This window comes from Sceloporus occidentalis, unplaced genomic scaffold, assembly GCF_023333645.1.
Source record: "Sceloporus occidentalis isolate IW3139 unplaced genomic scaffold, rSceOcc1.0.p SCAF_68, whole genome shotgun sequence".
Lineage (NCBI taxonomy): Eukaryota > Metazoa > Chordata > Lepidosauria > Squamata > Phrynosomatidae > Sceloporus > Sceloporus occidentalis.
In genome coordinates this window covers 563,072-584,727 of record NW_028317048.1, presented here as the reverse complement: position 1 = coordinate 584,727, position 21,656 = coordinate 563,072, and the positions used below count along the sequence as shown (strand labels likewise).

At 37.4% G+C, this 21,656-nt stretch overlaps 1 protein-coding gene across 1 annotated transcript in view; it reads left to right on the top strand.

Annotated features, from left to right (window-relative positions):
• Positions 1 to 21,656, top strand: part of LOC149286473 (transcription factor SPT20 homolog) — a 68,992-nt gene that overhangs the window by 16,796 nt on the left and 30,540 nt on the right. Inside the window, exons 2-3 of the mRNA XM_089493904.1 lie at positions 20,521 to 20,556; positions 21,522 to 21,580. Of these exons, the coding sequence (XP_089350030.1) occupies positions 20,521 to 20,556; positions 21,522 to 21,580 (95 nt within the window). The remainder of the gene's footprint in view (positions 1 to 20,520; positions 20,557 to 21,521; positions 21,581 to 21,656) is intronic.

Genomic DNA, 21,656 nt, shown 5'->3' with positions numbered 1-21,656 from the left:
ACAAAAAACTAAAACAAACAAAAAAAAACATAGGGTGGTTTCCAAATCAGGGCAGGTTAACAAATGTATTTGTGGTATTTTTTCCACAATTATACTAGCTGTGTATAATTTATATAACTTATTCATAAAACATAAAGAAAAGCCCTTCTTGTCCAGGAAAAATATATATATTTAATTTTTATAATTAAATTGAAAATAATTTAAATAAATTTACTCTGGTCTTGTAGGGTAAAATAGCCCTGGACATTAAGGATAAAATACTTAGCATAATGTCCCTGTCCTCGGTATAAATGAATACTGGTGTAGTTGTAGAAAAGCAATTACTGTACTGAACTATTAAATAATCTTTACATTGTCTTTTGCACCAATTACACTAATTTGGACTTTGAAAAGTTAAAAATAATGAGTGAAAAGTAAAACAGCTTTATTTACTCATAATTGCCTTTGTATAGCAAGTCTTGATAAAAAAAAGGGTTTTAGTTCTATACCTCTCTTATACACTGGTATGTTTTTCTTATTAAAGACTAATGTTTATTTCCTATTTTATTTCCTGTAATACTTCACATTTAGGGAACAAATCATGATCGTGTTCCTTTTTATTATATTAAACAGACTGGCAATTGTCGTCGTTATTTAAAGCATTACAACTTTTATTTATTAGCTTGAACCACTAGTTTAGTACTTGAGTATTGATGTTCTTTAGAAATCTCCAGTAACTGTAAGACGCATTTGCTTGTTATCCAAGCAAACAATTAGGCTTAGTGTTCTTTGGATTGTACACTCTGCAACTGTTAACATGGACATTTTGTTTTGAATCCTTTATCTTATGTAATATTTGGCTGTATAAACAGAAAAATGAATCAATGTTCTAAACTATTTCCACATATCCGTTCATACTCAAAGCAACAAAAAACAATTCTACCCATTGTTTCTGTGTTACTTTTTAACCTTGAATTAATATTATCATAAATGCATATATTTATCCGTGTTACGTAGTCATTTCAGAAATGATATCCTTTATACGGTTTAGCAAACATGATGCGAGGGAAAGCACATGAACATACATAATTTATAAATAAAATCTAACAGCTTTTGGGACTCTTAAATCATAAATAAACTTCACAAATCATACCTAATGTTCTTTTATAATTGCCTTGACCATTGTTGAGTATTTGTTTACGGACTTTTGTCATGGATAGTTGTATGCAAATCCTTTTTGGTTCCCATCATGGCTTACAGAATGGTTACTGAGGATTGCCATTATGACCCCATAGAAAGTTGTAGGATCCAAGCTACTCATCTTCACTTGAGGCTTAGGGGACACAAATGTCTGTTTTTGTTTTTTTCTCTCTGCAGAAAGAGTGAGTGTTTTGTGAATAACTCAGAGGGATCCAGGTGTTCTTGGCTTGTCAAATACCCTGTACATAACCTCTGTTCTTTCAAAGTACCCCTTTAGTTCATGAGCTTACGTTAAAATGACCAAACTACAATCACTTTCAAACCATTTAAAATGTAGAAACCTTCAGACTGTCAATAATGTTTAGGCAAATGCAGTTATTCTTCTTGACTTTGCACAATTTTACACCATTCAAAGCTGCCTGTAGATTGTCATGGTTGAATTATTGGTCTTTAAAAGTTATTAAATTCTGTGAATGTTGGCCCACTAAAAACTGTTCTAAAAGTCTTTTGACTACTCAAATCCAGCTAATCATTAAAGAACTTCAAACTGAGTATTAAGTTGAGGCCTGTATCGATTTCCAGGAACTCAAAATAAAGAGAAATGAGCCAGAAACCGTAAATAGCTACAAAAAGATCAAATGTTCAGGCTGTGGGGGTAAGGAGTACAGCTGCTACAGTAATTTATGGACACTGCCAAGTATTAGCTATTATCTCTGCTTTTACACTCCCTGTTTGTGACCATTATCAAAAGAGTCCCAGGGATTTTTCCTTCCCATCAAAATAAAAACCCTTGCTGACTTGTACAATGCGTCAAACACTGGGGAAGTCGAACGCTTACTGATGAATATATTTTCCAACTGGAAAATCTCTTGGCTGTTATATTGTGACAGAATACCTTGATAAGGATTCTCTGCTGCTAATCGTCAAATTTACAGTAATGCCAGATGTTCATTCACACCCATTTCAGAAAGGCTCATCGCTAAAACAATCAAGTTTAAAAGATGAGTGTAAGCTAATTAACAGTGGTTGTTATAGTCACTGTGAATCCTTTTCTGGATTGCTATATCTACGGTATATAGTTTTCCATATGCTCTTTTATTTATACAATTAAAACAGGCATGGCTCAGGTTTCTGATATAGGATTGGCATACATTTCTTACTGGGGAAAATCTCCACTGCAGGAGATAATACTAATTGCTATCAATAATTGCTATTATCATAAAATGTAATATTGTAATACCTTATTTCAAAATCATGTTTATTAGCCATGTTTTGTTTTTATTTAAAAATGTCCAGTTAGCAAACTTGACAAAGTACCTCATTGGATATTGGCTTTTCTATACAGAAAATAAAGGTATAATAAATGCATAATAATAAATACAGAAAATAAATGGAGTTAATAAGAAATGTGGTTTCCTCTGAAATGGCTTCTGTTAAAAATTAATGATAAAAGGTTTTGTACCGTGTTAGCTGTTGAGAAAACAGGATAAAAGTATAGTTTAAATGATACCATTTATTGGCTAACTAAGAGTTCAATTGCGAGCTTTCGAGTTGTTAGGTCCCTTCAATTAATGCCTGAGGAAGGGACCTAACAACTTGGTCTCGAAAGCTCTTAATTGAACTCTTAGTTAGCCAATAAATGGTATCATTTTAACTATACTGTTATCCTGTTAAACATTAATGTAACAAAATGGTGGAATATAAGTTCTGTATTTTTACGAAATAAAAATTTGTACTTTTATTCATGACACATATTGTAGAGTCGTCATGCTTAAAAAGCATGCTAAAAGTAAACCAAAAACAAAGCGTGATCAAACTGCATTTATCATCATGAGAAACAGAAAATAAATAGCTGGAGAAATGTTTGGGGGACCACTCGGCTCTTAACTCAGTAACAGCACATAATGTCAAGTATGTATAGAAAATATTGCTATATATATATAAATATATATGGAATATTAGAATAATAGCCTCATATTAATTACACAATTGAATGTATGTGTGCACAAGAGTCTTCCCCCAGTGTGTATGTGTGTATAGTGAATACAAAAATTAAAAAAAACATAAAAAGAACAATTTAACCAAAGACAAAGTTCAATCTCTGAAACTACCTTACTACTCCGAGTTGCATATTGCAGCTGAAAAAACATGCGCAAGTGTTTTAAGTAATAATGGCTAGATACCATACAAAAGACACAAATACACAACTTTGCCAAAGGTCAACAACCCAGTGCATAACTAATAGTACAATGGCACTGATTTGTAAGTTCGTCTCTTCAGACTCTGGAGAAGTTTCACAGACTTTTGTGCCACGTAGAACCCTAAAAGTACAACTGTTCCAACTACCTCCCATAAGGATACTTTGATAATGTAATGTAAATCCATCTCTTTCTTCAATTTTCAAGGGTGGGGTGTTTATTTTCCATTTTGTGGCCAGATTTTGTATTTGTTAACTAAGCAATTACAGAAAAATAGTTGGAGCATGAAAAAATATGTCAATAAAATACATACAAAGTTTTTTGAGGGACAACCTGGCAGCAATAGTAGGTAATATTTCACAAACAAGTAATTATCTCTCCTCTTTGAAGAGAACATCTATGAATGATAAATTAATAAATGATAAATCTATTATAAACAAAGACTAAATCATGTTCATGAAAACTGCTCTGTAGTGTGAACTGTAAGTCTAGAAAAACACAATATGAGATTTCAATCTTCTTTCTTTGTTAGTCTATCCGTATCCCAGAAATGGATTTCCATGACCCAGCAGCTGTGCACAAGCCGAAGATCATTATGTGTAATGCCAAGCTTTGGCTGGAATGGTGTAAAGAGCGACAAATCATTTTTCACTATCTGGAAGTCTGAACGCTACCAACTGGAATGCATAGTACCAGCTGTAAAGTTGGTGAAGGAGGGATAACAGTCTGGGTCTGTTTTTAAGGATTTGGGCTAGGCTCCTTAGTTCCAGTGAAGGGTAATGTTAATGCTACATCATACAAAGACATCTTAGACAATTGTGTGCTTCTAACTTTGTGATACCAGTTTGATTAAGGCTCTTTCCTTTTCCAGCATGACTGTGTCCTTTTGCACAAGCAGGGTCCATTAAGTCATGGTTTGACTAGCATGGCATTAATGAACTTGGTGTCCTGCACAGAGCCCTGAACATTCTAGAGAGTTTATGGCCAAAAAAAATAAAACAGGTACATCACAGAGTAATATCACAGTGTAGAACAATGAGCACATATAGAAATGTAACATAGAGAAATGTTAGTTGAAAAGAATACTCGAAACACAGTGCCCAGGTAAGACTGTGTGTATGTGGAAGTGCGATAAATGGTATAAAAAATACAATAAAAAACAGACTGTGAGCCGGTGATGAAACTTGACAAATACCAGTGAAAAGTAGAGCAGAGAACAACATTTGAGTAAGGGATTTTATTACAGCGCTCCTATCCTGAAGAGGATTCAGGGGTGAAAGGAGCAAGGACGCTCTTCTAAGCTAGACACAAACCCCTAGCCGACTAGGTGAAAGACTCCAATTGGTAAACAAATTCTACACGGTTAACCCAGGCTTCTACAGACGGAGGATCAGTGGACTTCCAATATCTAAGAATAATGGTGATGGCAGCATTAATCATATGGAAGGTTAGTGACAATTTGTAGGATTTATATGGACTATCATTATGACGAAGGAGAATGGATGCTGGAGAAGCGTCAAAATTTGGATGAAACAACCTCACAAATTACAGAGATAACAGAGTCCCAAAAGGGCAGAGCCCTGAACATAACCCCTGAACATAACCCCATTGAATGCTTCTGGGATAAATTGAAATGTCAATTATGAGCCAGGCCTTCTCATTCAACATCATCGCCACAATTGCTTTTTTTTGGCAAAAATTCCTATGGACAAACTCTTTAATCTTGCAGAAAGTGTTCCCAGAAAAGAGGCTTTTATAGCTGCAAAGAGGGACCAACTCCATATATGTGCAATGGTCAAGTGTCCACATACTTTTGGTGATATAGTATGTATGTTATACATATATATATATATATATATATATATGTATATCATTTTAGAGGAATATTTTTATAATGAGTTTAGTATGTGTATAGTTGAGAGAGTGGGATTTTGTGTGATCTATATATTTTGGTGTTATAACGTTATATAAGGATATTGCTTTAGTTTTATAGTGTGTAGAATCAGAGTTGGGTTGAACAGTAACCCGGGAGTTTTGAGTTGGTTCAGGATAGATTTAGAGGGTATACTGTTATAATTAGATGAAGGCGCATTTATATAGCACAAAGGAGGAGTATGACATGTTGATGACAAAGAGTTAAAATTACACTGCATATAATTGCTCTACTATTGATATCAAGAGGGTGTACTCCTCTTCAGAGTTTGATTTGTATCTTCATACACTAGAAGCCCCTATTCAACCAGAGTGGGTACAGCCAAATTAGTAGTACCTGACATCCTATCTTTTACAGCACCTCCTGGCATCAAAGCTGAAATGCCTTTTTATGATCCTAAAACTGTTGTTTTTGAAGAGATAGATGCTTACCCTGCAAATATTGCAAATGATCTAATGATCAATTAGCCTTTTAAATGTAAACTTGGAATATCGAACGCAACATGCCATTGGAAAACAAGAGTGATGGTTGCTGATAAAGGGCTTCTGTACTCCTATTAAGAGATATTCCTTTAAAAATCAGTTGTTTCTACCCGCAAGTCTTTTACAACATTAATGTCTGCACTGCATTGTTTTAATGGACACAATGTGATTTTCTTTCAAAACCAAGTACATTTATAAGAAAAGTAACTTTTGAACTGTAGGCTATATACACTGATCAGCCATGACATTATGACCACCTGCTAAATATTGTATAGGTCCCCCTTTTGCCACCATAGCATTGAAGCATGGACTCAGAATTTGATGGCGCTATATAAAACAATAAATAATAATAATCTGACACTAAGACGTTAGCAGCAAATCCTTTAAGCCCTGTAAGTTGTGAGGTGGGGCTTCCATGGATGCATCATGGTGTTCTCCGGGGAAGCGAGGCACAGGCATACGGCCAGCCACTTGATGTAAAAGAAAGTGTGATTCATCAGACCAGACTAGAGATGAAAAATTTATGGAAATTTTAAAGCCATGGAAAAAAAAAATTCTGGTAAAAATGGAAATTTTCATAAAAAATGAAAAAAAATTGGAGTAGTTTTACAAATTTAAAATTACTTTGTTACAGTGGAAACATGAAAGGCAGTGTATATAAAAGTATCATGCTTGAAATAAAAGTACAGCCTATTCAGTAAATAAAACTAAAACGTGCTTTTTTAAAACTTTATTTTTGTTGCAAAATGTAACAACAAGCTCTGTATCAACTATACACGAGAACCCCCCTTTACCTCAAATGGAACAAAATAAAGGAAAACAACAGAAATTTTACTAACCGTAAATTCTCTTTTCCCCAGTATAGTATCAATACCTAGGACAAGAAGCTCTAAAAACAAAGGGAGGGTTTAAAAGCCCTCCCCCTTACCCTATATAATGTTACTACTGACATCTTCTGCTAACAGAGCACAAGAGACCCCGCAACTTAATGGTTGCAACAAAAATATCTTCATTTACACAAAAAAAAAAACAAGGGAGGGAAACATGTTCTGCCACTATAATGGGGAAAATTATTTACGGTGAGTACAATTTCTGTTTTCCCCTACATATAGTGGCAGTACCTAGTGGGATATAACAAGATCCCTTACATGGGAGGGAATCAGGAATTAACTGCGTGCAGGACCTGCCGCCTAAACGAGGCTTCTGAGGCAGAGGCGATGTCCAGCCTGTAATGCTTAATGAATGTACTGCAGGAGGACCATGTGGCATATTTCTTCCGGTGACAATGATGCCTTTGTTGCCCAGGAAACAGACATAGATCTCATGGAATGGGAAGGAAGTACTGCATCACAGGCCTCATATGCCAAGCATATAGTATCTGTAAGCCATCTAGCTAATGTAGATTTAAACACCGCTTGACCCGATGATTTCCCTTGAATTTTTACAAAAAGATGGTCTGATGAACAAAAAGAAGCAGTACGTTCCAAATAAATGCATAGAGCTCTTTTGACATCTAAGGTATGCCATGTTCTTTCCTCCGGTGAGGTAGGATTCAGGTAAAAAGTGGGAAGAACTTTAAGCAGAAACGAAGGTCTAAGAGACCGGCATTGAAACCTAATCTAAGAAACTGTAAGATCACCGGTATAGATGGAGGTGAACTCTGGAGTCCTTGAGAATAACACCACTCAAGAAATTTCTCCAAGTTCTTAAGTATATTCTTGCTATGGAGCTTCTAACCGAGCTTAAGAGAAGACTGGAGGTGTCACCGAAGATACCCTTTTCCTTTAAAATTAGCCTTGCAGTAGCCATGCTGTCAATCTGAACATCCTGATAGCGTGAAGTTGAATCCCCCTGTTCTTCAATACATCTCTGGACGACGGTAGTTCCCAATTATTTAAAGACAGCTGAAGAAATCTGTAAACCAACTCCTGTTTGGCTAGAATGGAAGGATAGCCAAAACTCGTGCTTTGATCTTCTGAAGAACACAAGGAATTGGGGCCACTGGGGGAAAGATATATGCCAGCTTGAACTGCCACTTCATGGCCAGCCCATCCAGAAAATTAGGGTAGTCCATCTTGTATAGAGACAAACAGCGGTACTTTCCAGTTAATTCTTGCTGTCATTAAGTCTACTTCTGGGAGACGGAACCTCTCGACTATCATATTTATACGTCGATCTAGTGACCATACTGCCTGGGAACACTGTCTTCTGCTAGAACATTGTTCTGACCTCTGATGTGACATGTCAAAAGCACCTCCAGAGTCTGTTGTGCCCATAACATAATTTCCGAACAAAGACGCTGGAGCTTCCAGACCTTTGTGCCTCCTTTTGTTTCATTGATAATCCATCAATTGTGCTGTAGAAAAAGGTAATTGTAGTTTGTAGGTCTTTCTGAAGCTGGATCGGGAAGGGGGCTTTTATTAGCCAGCTGTCCAGGTACGGTATGATAGCTATACTCCGACATCTTAATTCCACTGCTAACGGACTGAGAAGTTTGGTAAAAATTCTTGGCACTGTTGAAAGCCCGATGGGTAGTTCTTGAATTGGAAGTATCCAATGTATTTTTTTGTCTTTATCACAAACCTTAGAAACTTCTTGGATCTTACTGCCATTGGTACGTGCAGATATGCATCTTTGAAATCCAACGTGACCATGTAGTCCCCTGTTTAAATTATATGAGTGACTGATAGAATCGTTTCCATCCTGAAGTGCTAAAATGCTATGCACTGGTTCATGGACTTTAGATCCAGTACTGGGTAAAATGAGCCATCTGGTTTTGGAACCAGGAATAGATGGGAATAAACACCCCAGAATTGCTGCTTTCTGGGCACCATTGATAACTCCTTTTTTGAGGAGTCTGGATGCCGTGTTCCTAATTACAGAGGGGAAGAAACAACGAAGTGATTGCGGAGAGCCTTGAAAAATCTGATCTTGTAGCCTTCTGATATTATTTGTCGAATCCGTGTGTTGTCTGTAGTATGGAACCACGCGTTCTGGAATACCTGAAGTGGACCTCAGAATTTTCTTGTCTAGTGGGCTTTGCTTGAAACCTTCCTTCTCTATTCTGCCTCCAAAAAGAAGAGTTGTCAGATGCTCTGGAATATCTCTGTTGTATGGTTATATCCTATTCCATCTAGGTCTCAGGTCTTAGTATCAGACATCTGTTTGATGAGATCCTCTAGTGGAGAACCAAATAACTTTCCCTTTTTAAAGGGGAGATTGCACAGTGCCGATTTAGATGCCGTATCTGCATTCCAGGACCTAAGCCATACACAGCTTGTCTAGCAACAGCGGAAAGACCCATATTCTGTGCAGAAAGCTTCCTGACTTCCTCTATAGTATCAATTAGGAACTTATTAGATAAGTTATTAGATGTTTTAAAATGCTTTATCTGCATCTACCTAAATACTCTACCAGCTTCTGGATCCATAGACCCTGTGCTCTGGCTACGGTTGCACCAGCTGATGTAGCTTTGCACTAAAACCTGGATGCTTGAAAAATTCTTCTACCGGCCGTTTCAGCTCTTTTGTCCATGGCGTCCTTGAGTCCAGCCACTTCTCCTATAGGAAGGGTAGTTCTCTTAGATAGTTGTTCTATTGGCACGTTAACCTTAGGAAGACCTTCCCATTTAACATCATCCTGCAATCTGAATATTTGCTTGAAGTGTTTAAAAATAAATGCTCGCTTGCCAGGATATTCCACTCTCGCTGCACCAATTCAGTCACCTTTGGAAGGATAGGAAAACCTTCCTTTTCGGTTCAGGATCCAGTTGCAGCAAGTGGTTAACTTCCCTGATAAACTTGCCGAGTTCATGAGACGGAACACGGCTTCATCCACTAAATAAGTACTTGAGGAATCGAGCGAGGAATTTTCTTATCCTGCAAAGATGGTTTTGCTGCATCTTTAAAGCCTTAAAGGTCTGAGCAAGGTTATCCTGGAACCAACACAAAAAAGATTGCATGTTTTTTTGTGTTTCTTTTGCCACGTTGTCTGCCGCACAGTGATGGCATGTCTTTTTTCTGTATCCATCTGGGAGAGGTGTGTTGCACTCAGTGCATGATAGATGTCTGGATTTACAGGTGGCTTTCTTAGCAGGAGAAGCTGGCATTTTATTTGCTTTGTCTGGAGAAGGTTAGCATCTTTGCAGAGAGAAGAAAAAAAAAATAATTATATATATATATTGTGACACAATACCCCTTCACTTTGGTACTCTGTCCGGGAATCTTCACTCACACACAGTCTACCAGGCTGCAGAGACGGCTCAGACACGAGGAGGGTAAAAATAAAAGGCTGGGCCTCTTTTATTTTGTCCCCACAGGCATTACAGAAAATAAAGAAATCGAAACAAAAAGCCCTGCTCTTGTGAGCACTAACTAATACAGGGTTCTCCAACCTAACTGCAGTTGGACGGCTTATCCGTTCCAACAAAACAAAATAAAATAAAATAACAAAATTGTATGTAATATTGACAGCACTCTCCCTCTCTCTCAGGGAGCCAAATGATCTCCCTTGCTCTGAGATCAGGAGGCTACTTAACTGCCTCTCCCATTAATTAGTAGAAACAGGTGAGTACTAGGAGAGTAACCGTGAATCTCCGGACTGGATTTCCACCTGCTGGTCTTCGGCTGCTCACAAAATGTGGAGTGGAGCACTGGCCTGCCCTACTCTCCAAGTGCTCCACCCCAGGGACCCAAAATACACAAATAACAGATATCCAACAGTTCCATTATTAACAAAACATCTCCCTGGGGCTGGTAAAAACTATTGAGGGTAACCACACTGCAAAATATAATGGGATATATACACTCCCTCCATTATCATCCCCTGCTTTCTGTCATCATCATATAGATATATATCTATCTATCTATATATATATATATATATATGAAAGTTTAAAGCCGTGGGGGGGGGGGGTAGGTGACATAGAAACCTGTCGTGGCACGCACGGTCAGACAGGCTTGCACAGCTTAAGTAGGCAGTCGTAAATTCTAATTTGGGCGAAATAAATGATCTGTTCTGTGCATGCGTAATCGCACATCATCAGTGGAACGCATAGCCACCCGGATGGATGAGTTTGGTGTGAAAGAACTTGACTGGCCACACAAGAGCCCTGGCCTCAGGCCTTTTCGTCCAACATCAATATCTGACCTCACAAATGCTCTACTGGATGAATGGGCAAAAATTCCCACAAAAACACTCCAAAATGTTGTGGAAAGCCTTCCCAGAATGTGGAAGCTGTTATAGGGGTGGAAGGGGGCAACTACTTATTAATGTCTATGTATTTAGAATGCAATGTCATAACACACACAGAGTAGGTAAAATAAATATATATATATTTTTTTAAATTAGGTCTCATAGGTTGAGTAGTTATGGCACAGCAACAGATATATGAATATTGAAGGTGTACAGTACTGGAGTACTGTTAATAAGAACATACACAGGGTAAGCAGAACAGAGCAGCGTGGTCTACAGGTGTGGGCTCTTACAGCAATGTGTGAAACCAATCTTGACCAGGAAAGAGTTTCAATCACCACTGGGCCAGACGATAAACCGCTACCACTGACTGCTCAAATTTATTAAGGTCTGGACATGTACCACCTGTGAATTGCTAAAAAGCTAACAATGTTCGGAAAGCAGCAGCTAGATCCAAAATAAATTATTACAGGAAGGTTTCCGGAGCAAGTTCTTCATGGGTTAGGGGGCCTGGTACTTGGCCTGTCTGCATAGGTTCTTGCGCCATGCAAAACATTGCTGGATGCAGCAAAATACAGCCAAAAGACTATGATGCAGGGTGTTGCTACGCTACAGAATACCCAGACTTCACTGCCAGATTACTAAAAATATAGAAGTATACAAGTGGATACCTCTGACGGAACAAATATATATATATATAGGAACAATCTACACAGCTCACACACAAAATATTAGTAATAACACTGGTATATGCTTATTAATATTAACTTTCAAAAATATATATAAAAAAATCATAATAATAGGAAAACTCCAGGGACAGCTCTGATATAACAGCTCTGTACTAGAACTTGAAAGATTTGAGGAAAAACATCCGGGAATTGAAGAGTTCTAACGACGAACAATGTAATTATAGCTATTAAAATAAGTTTTATTATTAGGAAGCTCCTGAGTCACAAACTCGCTCTAGCTATTAAACCGGCAACTCACACAAAGTCCCTAACTTTGTGTTTAAGCCTTCAACCATATGCAACCACGTATCCAACAACCACTAGCGTCACTGAAGCCCGGAGGGAGAGAAGGTGGCGCTCGCGCAGTTTTGTGACGTCACGTCATGCGACAGCGGCGACGCAGGACAACAGCAACCGGAGGTCTGATTTCCAGCAGGAAAACGCCGAACACCGACGTTTTTAAAGCGGTGGACCGGCGGGTAAGCCTGCTGTGGGGCTGATAGGGGCGCGGGGTCCGCGGCGAGCGCTCCGGTTTACACTATCCCGTTAATCCTTTTATTAATGTGATTACACAAAGGTTTATCCAACGCCGGTATTATTTTGATCAGTAATCATACTTCAGTCTTTATGTTGGGTCGGACTGTAATAACTTATCCTTCAGAGCTGTGTGATCGTGAGAACACAGAAACACTTACCGGATTTTATCTATCCTAATAACGAGAAGGCAAAATTATGTATATCCAATACTGCCATGATATTTACTAATGAAAGACATGGTGTATATCACTGTAAGCCGCGATGATTTGTATCTTAGAAACGCGAGTCTTGTGTTTTATAGTAACTGAACACAATTTGGGGTTGTTATGGTTTATTGTCAAATGAGGCACTGTCATTATTATTATTTATTGTTATTATAACATTATTATTATTATAAATGAATTAAGCGCCAACAGATTACACAGCGCTGGACAATTAATGCACATAAAAAATGCTTATGAAGGCTCGGTGTGTGAGTTTACAATCTAAAGGAGTAGTAACAGAGCCATGTTTCCTTTCTGTCTTTTTTTTTAAATTATTTTCATTCTGAAACTGCTCCAAAGCTACTTGGATATATTATAGTGTATATAGTGTATTATAAGCATATCCAAACACGGAAGTCAAGAAGTCGGGTCCCCTGCACATTGTTTGTAGGTGGGCCGTATGTTGGACGCGTTTTAAGTATGATATCATACGTTTATTAGCACACACACAATTATCCAGTATGTTAGTTGTTATATTTACACACACATACACACAAAATCTAGAATAACTCACTCCCTAACTTTATATGTAACAAGGTCCTGTTATTTAGGGATTCTATAGTGGAGGATCACAAACTCTAAATCTCTGAGTAATGTGAATTGTTTTTCAGGGAAAATAATTTAAAGCGAGTAACTGCAGGATACTAAATTTTGTCGTAATAGGTGAATAAACCTTTATGAATAAAACTGCTATACAGAGATTTCCCACATTTAGGATCTGATATTGATGTAAATAAAAAAAGTATACATTTGCTGTTGAATATAGTGTTATGCTTTATGTAAATCGTGTAGATAATATATTTGCCATGAAGTCCAGCCCAGTATTGACTGAATATAGTGTTATGCTTTATGCAGATCCAGTAGAGACTGAATTTAGGCTTGTTATGCTGTTTGTTCATATATTTAGCACTTTACAGTATTGTATGTGGATTACCTATTTACTATACACTAGAAGAGACTATGTATTGTTTGGAGCTGGAGTTTCTATTGGTTAATTCATGTGTCAGTGGTTGCTAGGTTTCAGTTCCGCCTCTTGACACGCCCACTTTGTAACTAAGCAACACACATTTCCTTCTCTGCAGTTCTTCACTCTACATAAATGGAGAGATGCACTTGGAATGATCATGTTTTCCAACATTGCGATATTTAATTTTCAGTAGCCGTGTTGGTTTGGTAAAGGTTTATTTATTTGGACCAATCCCGTTAAAAGCTTCCAGTTTTCCTTTATTATATAGTCATTGTGTAACTCTGGAAATGAACAATTGAGTAGAAGGTTTCTGGCGTTCTGGCTTACCTACTATTGGTTCAGTTTTATGGTGCATGCGTTTGTCACATCTTGATATTCAGCAGTTGTGATCAGGAACGATGCTTTAATATCACACAATAATCTTTGCCACATTTTCTTAGTTGGCAGTGATGTCTTTGAGTAAACACACATTTGTTTAGGGTATTTTGCCTTATCCTTTTTCCTTTTCTTGTTTTTTTCTGATGATCTTTTTATTGTGTATAATAATGTACCTCTAATAGGTAGCTCATTCTGCTTTGTCAGCACACAATTGCACCCCATGCCTTTAAGAGTTAGGGCTTTATGTATCTAATGCAACACACTCTTAGAAAGTGGTAAGATTGAAAATAACAATTTAAAACGTTGCAATACCCCCTCTCCCCCGTACTCCCTAAAGTAGCATTGTTCATTAAGTAGTTCCCATTAATGGATGGTCTTTAAATACTTTCCCACAATTAATAGCTACACCTAATGTATGAAATGGTTTACGTCTCCTGTGTCAGGGTAGTAAAATGATCAAATTAAAAGGTAAGGTTTCTTTTGAATAATTATATCTACCATGTGTGAAAGTTACTTTGTTAGAATAAAAAACATCTTGTGAAAACATGGTCTCATTTATTGTAAAGTGCTCTCCTTGACTTGGGTTTCCAGTAGGTTTGCATGTAGCATCATTGAAACCATTTTAGATGAGGTTGTAGACTTTATGCAAATTATATCCAGAGTGTTTTCTTTTTCCAAAAAATATTTTTTTTTTAAATAACCTTGGCTTTAGGAAATATCCTAAATGATCTGTCATGTATTCAAATACAAAGCTATAAAGGCACTTTGTTGCATCGTGCGGGATGCAACACCATGGAGGTCCAATATGGTCCATCCACTTTCTTAGACTATTTCACTAGTTTCTATATTCTTCATTGTTCTTTTCCATAAAGAGGAAGCACCTAATTTTGTTGTGAACATTAAAGTGACGCAAACAGTGTTGCGTATTTAAATATAGTTCTAATCTTAATGAGATTTAAAGTATTGGCTTAATTTAATCTTACTTCCTTTTTCAGTTTGCTTGTTATTTTACAGAATTAAATAATATAATGCCTGGGAATTAATTAATTAGGTGTAGGTCTGACAGATAAATAATTAAGAGCAATGTGAGCTTCTGGGGGTAGTCTTCAGATACAACTCAATACAAACACAAGACGTTTCTGTGAAGTTTCCCTTTCACCCCTGTTGGGATCTCTGCATCCGGGACACATGGCTAGTAGGTCCCGTGTAGCGGTTATGTGGCTTATTAATTAGTATCAATGTGTTTTCCAGTTTACAAGAATTAATACTCATTGTAAAATGTATACACATTAAGGTTATGGCCTTTTAGGTTTACCCATTGTACAGCACTTCGTAATATGATGGCGCTATATGAAGCAATAAATAATGAAAATGCTTGAGTAAAACTTGCTAAATGGAAGATGCACATTTTACGGACTCTCTTAAACTAGTAATAACTTGGCAGCACAGGATTGGTCACCTGGAGTGACAATTGTCATATAGCACCCAAAAACTTGGACGCAGTGCCGGTACTGTGAATTTCAGTGCCCGATATATTTACACAAATTCATAAAGAGCAATGTAAGTGAACTAAATGGCAAAATGGACAGCATTTGTTCCTATGGTGACTCAACCCCATTTCTATGTTTTACTTTTATATATGTGTCTGTCGCTAGTGGTCGCAAACAATACGTGATCGGGCAGCATGTGTTTATGATACAGCCCCAATGACGGAGCTGTCATGCAGCTACACGTAGTAATCAGACGGCTCCCCATAGAATTCTCTTGATTGCTATACAGGAAAACCCTATTGGTGATGTCTGTCGAATTGGGAGGCAGCTAAACAAACTTAGGGGAGACTGCTGAATGCAAAGTAGGGTTTTTTTCTGGACAAAGAACAAAAAGCAAATTTGCAAAGACACAATGTTGCCACAAATTTTAGGAAATATTAGTGATAAAGTGGATACATTGAAAGTGTCAGTTACCCTATATGAATACTTTGGCTTGTCTAGTATTCCTAAACATATATTTTAGTAGATGTAATTTGAGTTGCCACAAACTGTAGAAGAGATTGGTGATGAAATGACCCTAGTGAAATACCCTGTTTTGTCAACTGTTCAGTAACCTATAGTTTAATGGGATGTTTCAAAGGCTGTGACCACTTAGATTTAGAAGTTGGAGTTTGAAAAAAGTGCTGCAACATAAAATTGTTATTGCCCTATAATAGACACAATAGAGGAAGATCCTAGGCATATAGAGTGGCTTTCAAATCTGGGCAAGTTAAAGGATATAGTTTGGGTATTTTTCTCCAACTGTCACAAACAATGTCTTGCATATATGAACGCGGGTAGACTACTTGGGGAAGATGGAGAAGGCAAAAACACATAGTAAAAAGAGTGATTTATTAATGTTTTTTATGTATTTTTAGAGACTTACACTATGCAATCTGCTGGGACTCTATAAATAAAACGTAATAAGAAAGGTAGTTAAAGAGGTCTTTATAGTTTAAAAAGGATGGAAACCTCAGCCCTTGAAATCTGGTGTTGTGCCTCCGCAGGAACACATAGTCCAAAGAAACATAGTGAAACCATCAAAATAATGATCCAAAATAGCTCTTTTGCCTGTTGATGCATCATGACCTTAGGATACATACCAAATTTCCTCACAGGTTGCAAATTATTAGTAAAATTGATGTTATAACCTGGAATTATGCATTGTGTACTGAGTTCTACTAATGTAAGTGATGCGGAAATAAATGTGTACACATACCAGGAAAATAATACTTTAAAAACAAATCAATGCTCCTTACTTGTATTACATGACGTCCTTGAGTTGACTTCTAAATGCCCTTTAAATATTACCTTCCAAGAAAAACCTACATTTAAAATAAATAACATTTAACAGGTTGGTAGATAAAGGTTATTACTTAAGAGATAACGGAAAGGCAATTCTGGAATTGTGTCAAAAAGAAAAAGCTAAATTTATTCCAGAATAATAAAAACAACTTAGTCCATATTAACCCCTTAATGACAATTGCCGGTCCTGGCACGGCACGGAAAAGCATGTGCTTTACGACAATTGACGTGCCAGGACCGGCACGTCTTTAAACGGGTGCAGAAAGCGATCTACTATCGCTTTCTGCACCCAAAAAGCGTTGCTGAATGCCTCGACCTCGAGGCATTCAGCAACGCCGCGATCGGCACGAAGGGGCCATCTCTGGCCCCTCCACGGGGCGTCAACATCCGCCATACTTTGTATGGCGGCGGACGCCCGTTTTAAAAGCGTTTAGGAGGCGATCGACGATCGCCTCCTAAACTTAAATGGTGTCGCTGGAATGCCTCGATCAGGAGGCATCCAGCGACACCAAACACTAACCTTTTGATGGGCTGTGAAGATGGCCGCCGTCCTGTAACAGGAACCACAAATTTTAAAAGTTCGCTAGATAGTCCAGACCATCTAGAGAACTTTGGCTCCACTTGCAGGTTGAATACAGGTACTGCATTCACCATGCAAGTCAATGGAGCCCAGCTTTCTAATCACAGTGTGATTAGTAAAAATAAATTAAAAAATAAAATAAAATTAATAATAATTAGAAAAAAATAGTAAAAAAACAGTAAAATGTAAAAATCATTTCCCACTGATGTCACTATCAGGGGAACCTCCAAGTTGAAAAAAAATGTTAAATTTTAAAAAAAAAAAAAAAAAAAAAATATATATATATATATAAAAAATATAGTTTTGTGAGCAAGTCCTAAAATTAGCATATTAGCTTAAAACAATTCTCGCATGGAAAGAGTTAAAATACTGGCATATTAAATGCCCGTGGGGTGTCTACTTTTAAAAAATGTATGATTTGATGGGGTAAATTGAATGGGCCAGGTTCAACAACGTCCCAATTAACACGGGGGGGGAGGATGACCACACATCTAATTTCCAATTAGAAAAATGCACACGTACCAAATGTGGCCTTTTAGTTCCCCCCAAAAATGACACACCCATGCATGTGGGGTATCACTGCACTCAGGAGATGTTGCTGAACACATTATGGGGTGTCGTGTGACAGCGGCATATACCAGGAGCTGTAAATTCATACATAAAGTAGGTGTGTGTGGGAAAAATACACACACAAAAATATTACTGCAAACTTTGAAAAAATGCTGGTGGTAAAATATGTGCATGCAAAGAGTTAAAATACCAGCATTTAAAATACCCTGTGGTGCCTAGTTTTGAAAAATATATGGTTTTGTTGGGCACACTGAAATGGCCCGGCTCAAAGATGTACCAAATAGGGCATGGGCAGTGGATCCCAAATGCCAAAGTTCAACATTGAAAAAAGCGCATGCCCCAAATGTGGCCCTTTTGCCCCAAAACAGCCAGGCAAAATCATTCATGTGAGGTATCGCTGTACTCAGGAGATGTTGCTGAACACATATTGGGGTGTTTTGTGATAATGACATATACGAGAACATTTTAATTCATACCTGAATTAAAATGTGTGTGGAAAACCAAATGCAAAAAAATGACTACCACAAAGTTTGACAAAGACTGGTGGTAGATATGGTGCATGGAAAGAGTTAAAATACTAGCATTTGAAATACCCTGGGGTGTCTAGTTTTCAAAAATATATGGGTTTATTGGGCACACTGAAATGGCCCGGCTCAAAGATGTACCAAATAGGGCATGGGCAGTGGATCCCCAAATGCCAAAGTTCAACATTGAAAAATGCACATGCCCCAAATGTGGCCCTTTTGCCCCCAAACAGCCAGGCAAAATCATTCATGTGGGGTATCGCTGCGCTCAGGAGATGTTGCTGAACACATATTGGGGTGTTTTGTGATAGTGACATAAACTAGAACATTTTAATTCATACCTGAAGTAAAATGTGTATGACAAAACAAATGCAAAAAAATGACTACCATAAAGTTTGACAAAGACTGGTGGTAGATATGGTGCATGGAAAGAGTTAAAATACTAGCATTTGGAATACCCTGGGCTGTCTAGTTTTCAAAAATATATGACTTGATGGGGTAAATTGCATTGGCCGGGTTCAAAGATACCCGAAATGGCACATGAGGGGAAGAATTACCAGATTTGGAAAAAATGGCTTTGAAATAGCAAAACGCTACCTGTACTTATTGCCCCATAATGGGTAGAAAAAAGCAAAAAAACATAAAAACATTGGGTATTTCTAAACTCAGGACAAATAGTAGAATCTATTTAGCAGGTTTTTTCATTACCTTTTATAGATGAGTAAAAGATTTTTCAACTAAAAGTTAGAAACAGTCATTTTTTTCTAAATTTTTCACCATATTTTATAATTTTTTTAATAGTAAATAATATGATACAATCAAAACAATGTCATCTAAAGAAAGCCCTTCTTGTCCTGAAAAAAACAATATCTAATGTGTGTGGGTTCAGTAAACGGGAAAGAAGAAAATTACAGCTAAACACAAGCAGCGCAGAAATGTTAAAAAGGCCATTGTCACAAAGGGTACAAAAAGTAAAATCAGCCTTTGTCTCGAAGGGGTTAAAAAAACATTTGGCCATAATTAAGTCTGTAAATATAATGTAAAGTATATTAATTTTTGGGTCCTCTCGTCCCTGAGCTGGTCTAAACAGGTAATTGATAAGGGATTGCTGGTGCAGAAGCACCCGAGAAGGAGAAGAGATCGAGTTAGCAGCAATATAAGTGAGGAAACCTGCAGAGACAAAAAAACAAGTGCAAAAGCACAAGAAACAACGTTTGGTAGCTCCGTGCCAGCAAACCTTCAGTGGAAGCGTCAAGAGTGCGGTGAACATTAATCCGCTTTGAATGACGTTTAGAGACATTAATTAAGATCCTTAAAGAAAACTTTTTTTTGTTTTTTCTACTTATTTTTTTTTTACTGTGAAATGATTTTAGCTTTTTTAGTGCTGGCATCATTTAACTTTCTCCCAATGTTTTAATTATTTTCGCTTGTTCAACCCCTGACAGTGTTTAGCTTTAGTAGTAGGCATCTCTGCATTAAGGGGCCAAAATGAATTCCTACCAGTAGTTGTCCGCTTTACGTTTGGGGTTTCTTCACCAAGGGGACCGTTGTAGCTTCAACTGCATCATTTGACTATTTTGTCAGAGAAGACTATGAGGAGGGACAACTGGTTTAACTATGCATTATACAGGGCCAACCAAGCTCTTCTTGCAACAGAAGCTCGCCGATGTGTTTATACCAGTCTAAAACCAATAAAAGCTAAATTTTTAATAAAGAAATATATTAACGCTAAAAGCTCTGAATGTTGCAGCCGTGCTTTATGATGGACCAACACAGCCATTCTTGTAGGAGAAGCTCATAAGGGCTGGCTATTATAATGCATGCATCTAGCGTGACAATAAGTTGCAACTTAATAAAATACTTTAAATAGTTGGTTTCTACAGATAATGGGTAAAGAAAAAAAAAATGTTGTGTCTTATTTTATGTCCAATGTTCTCTTGTTCTGCTTCCAGCTCGTTAAGCCTTACCAAACAATCATGGCCACTAGTCAGCTATAATCAACTTCTGGTTTACTGCCTTTAAGAGATCAGCTGCTGCGACGATGGTAAGACGTTTGATGCAGTGGTTGCTTTTATTTATTTTTTTATGTTTTTTTTTTTTTTTTAAAAGCTGTATCCTCAGCTTTTTTGAAACTGTATTCTTTTTTCTTTACAGCAACAAACTTTAGAGTTGGCGTTGGACCGAGCAGAGGTAAGATTTGCGATTGCAAAAACACCTACGCTTTGCTGCGTTGAAACTGTCAGGGTTACCCTTATAGGCCTGTGTCCGTATTCCATGCGATTTACAGCAAGAACGTATACCTAAATGGAGTGAATTCCTAGCCATTCTTGTCTGCCACAAACTTCGCCAGTCTGGAGAAAGTCTTACTAGTCTGCACAGTGTGAGATGTATGCAACATGCTGTCGGAACCAGCTTCGCTGAGAGTAAAACAGTCCTTTTTAGAACACCTCTCTAAAACCATCAAAACCAGACTGAGAGAGAATACAAGCTAAAAGTAGTTCTAATAGGTTAATTTTATATTGCTGTAATTTATAGTTAATGTTAAGCCGGAGGATCAACTCAACCTGGGTTGTCACTAAGTTTTCTAGATGCCTCTGTTGCCCTCTTTGTTTTGGAACGAAGTATGTTAGAGCGCAAGCTGATATGCACTACTACCCCGGCAGCCCCGGCGGCTTGTTCATTAAAAGGAAGGAGATTTCCGGTTTTGTGTGGAAATCACAGCTGCTGGATCTCTGACTTTTTCAATGCGGAACGGTTATCTGTATCTCATTCTCAGAAAAACAGCTGTGTGAAAGTCTGAATTCCAGAGGCTGATTGTTGCACATGCACAAAAACATTATTAAAATGCATTATTATTATTTAAAGCTTATAGCTTTTTTTATTCACTAAAAATCCCCTTCTCTTGTTAAGTCCCGTGAAATGTTCAGTGATTTCAGGCTCTGTAGATTTTCAGTGTATACACATATATCCTGTCGAGAATTCTTTTTTTGTATTTAGACCAGCCAAGCGATCTATAGGAGAGAAGAAAAAAAAAGGTTTTTTTATTACTGCTTTACATACATTCTGCATACAGCTGTTTATATTCACATAGTAACCACAGGAAATACCCTAATACTACAAGGTTTGCCCTAGAATTCTTTTGGTTTTTTTTCCAGTATGTCATTGAGAGCGCCAGGCAGAGGCCTCCAAAACGCAAACACTCGTCTGGAGGAAGGTAAACAATGTCTTTCTTCACCCATAGGTCCGATTCAAAATGTTCTATTCTAGAAAAGTTTGGGGTTTTTTTTCTT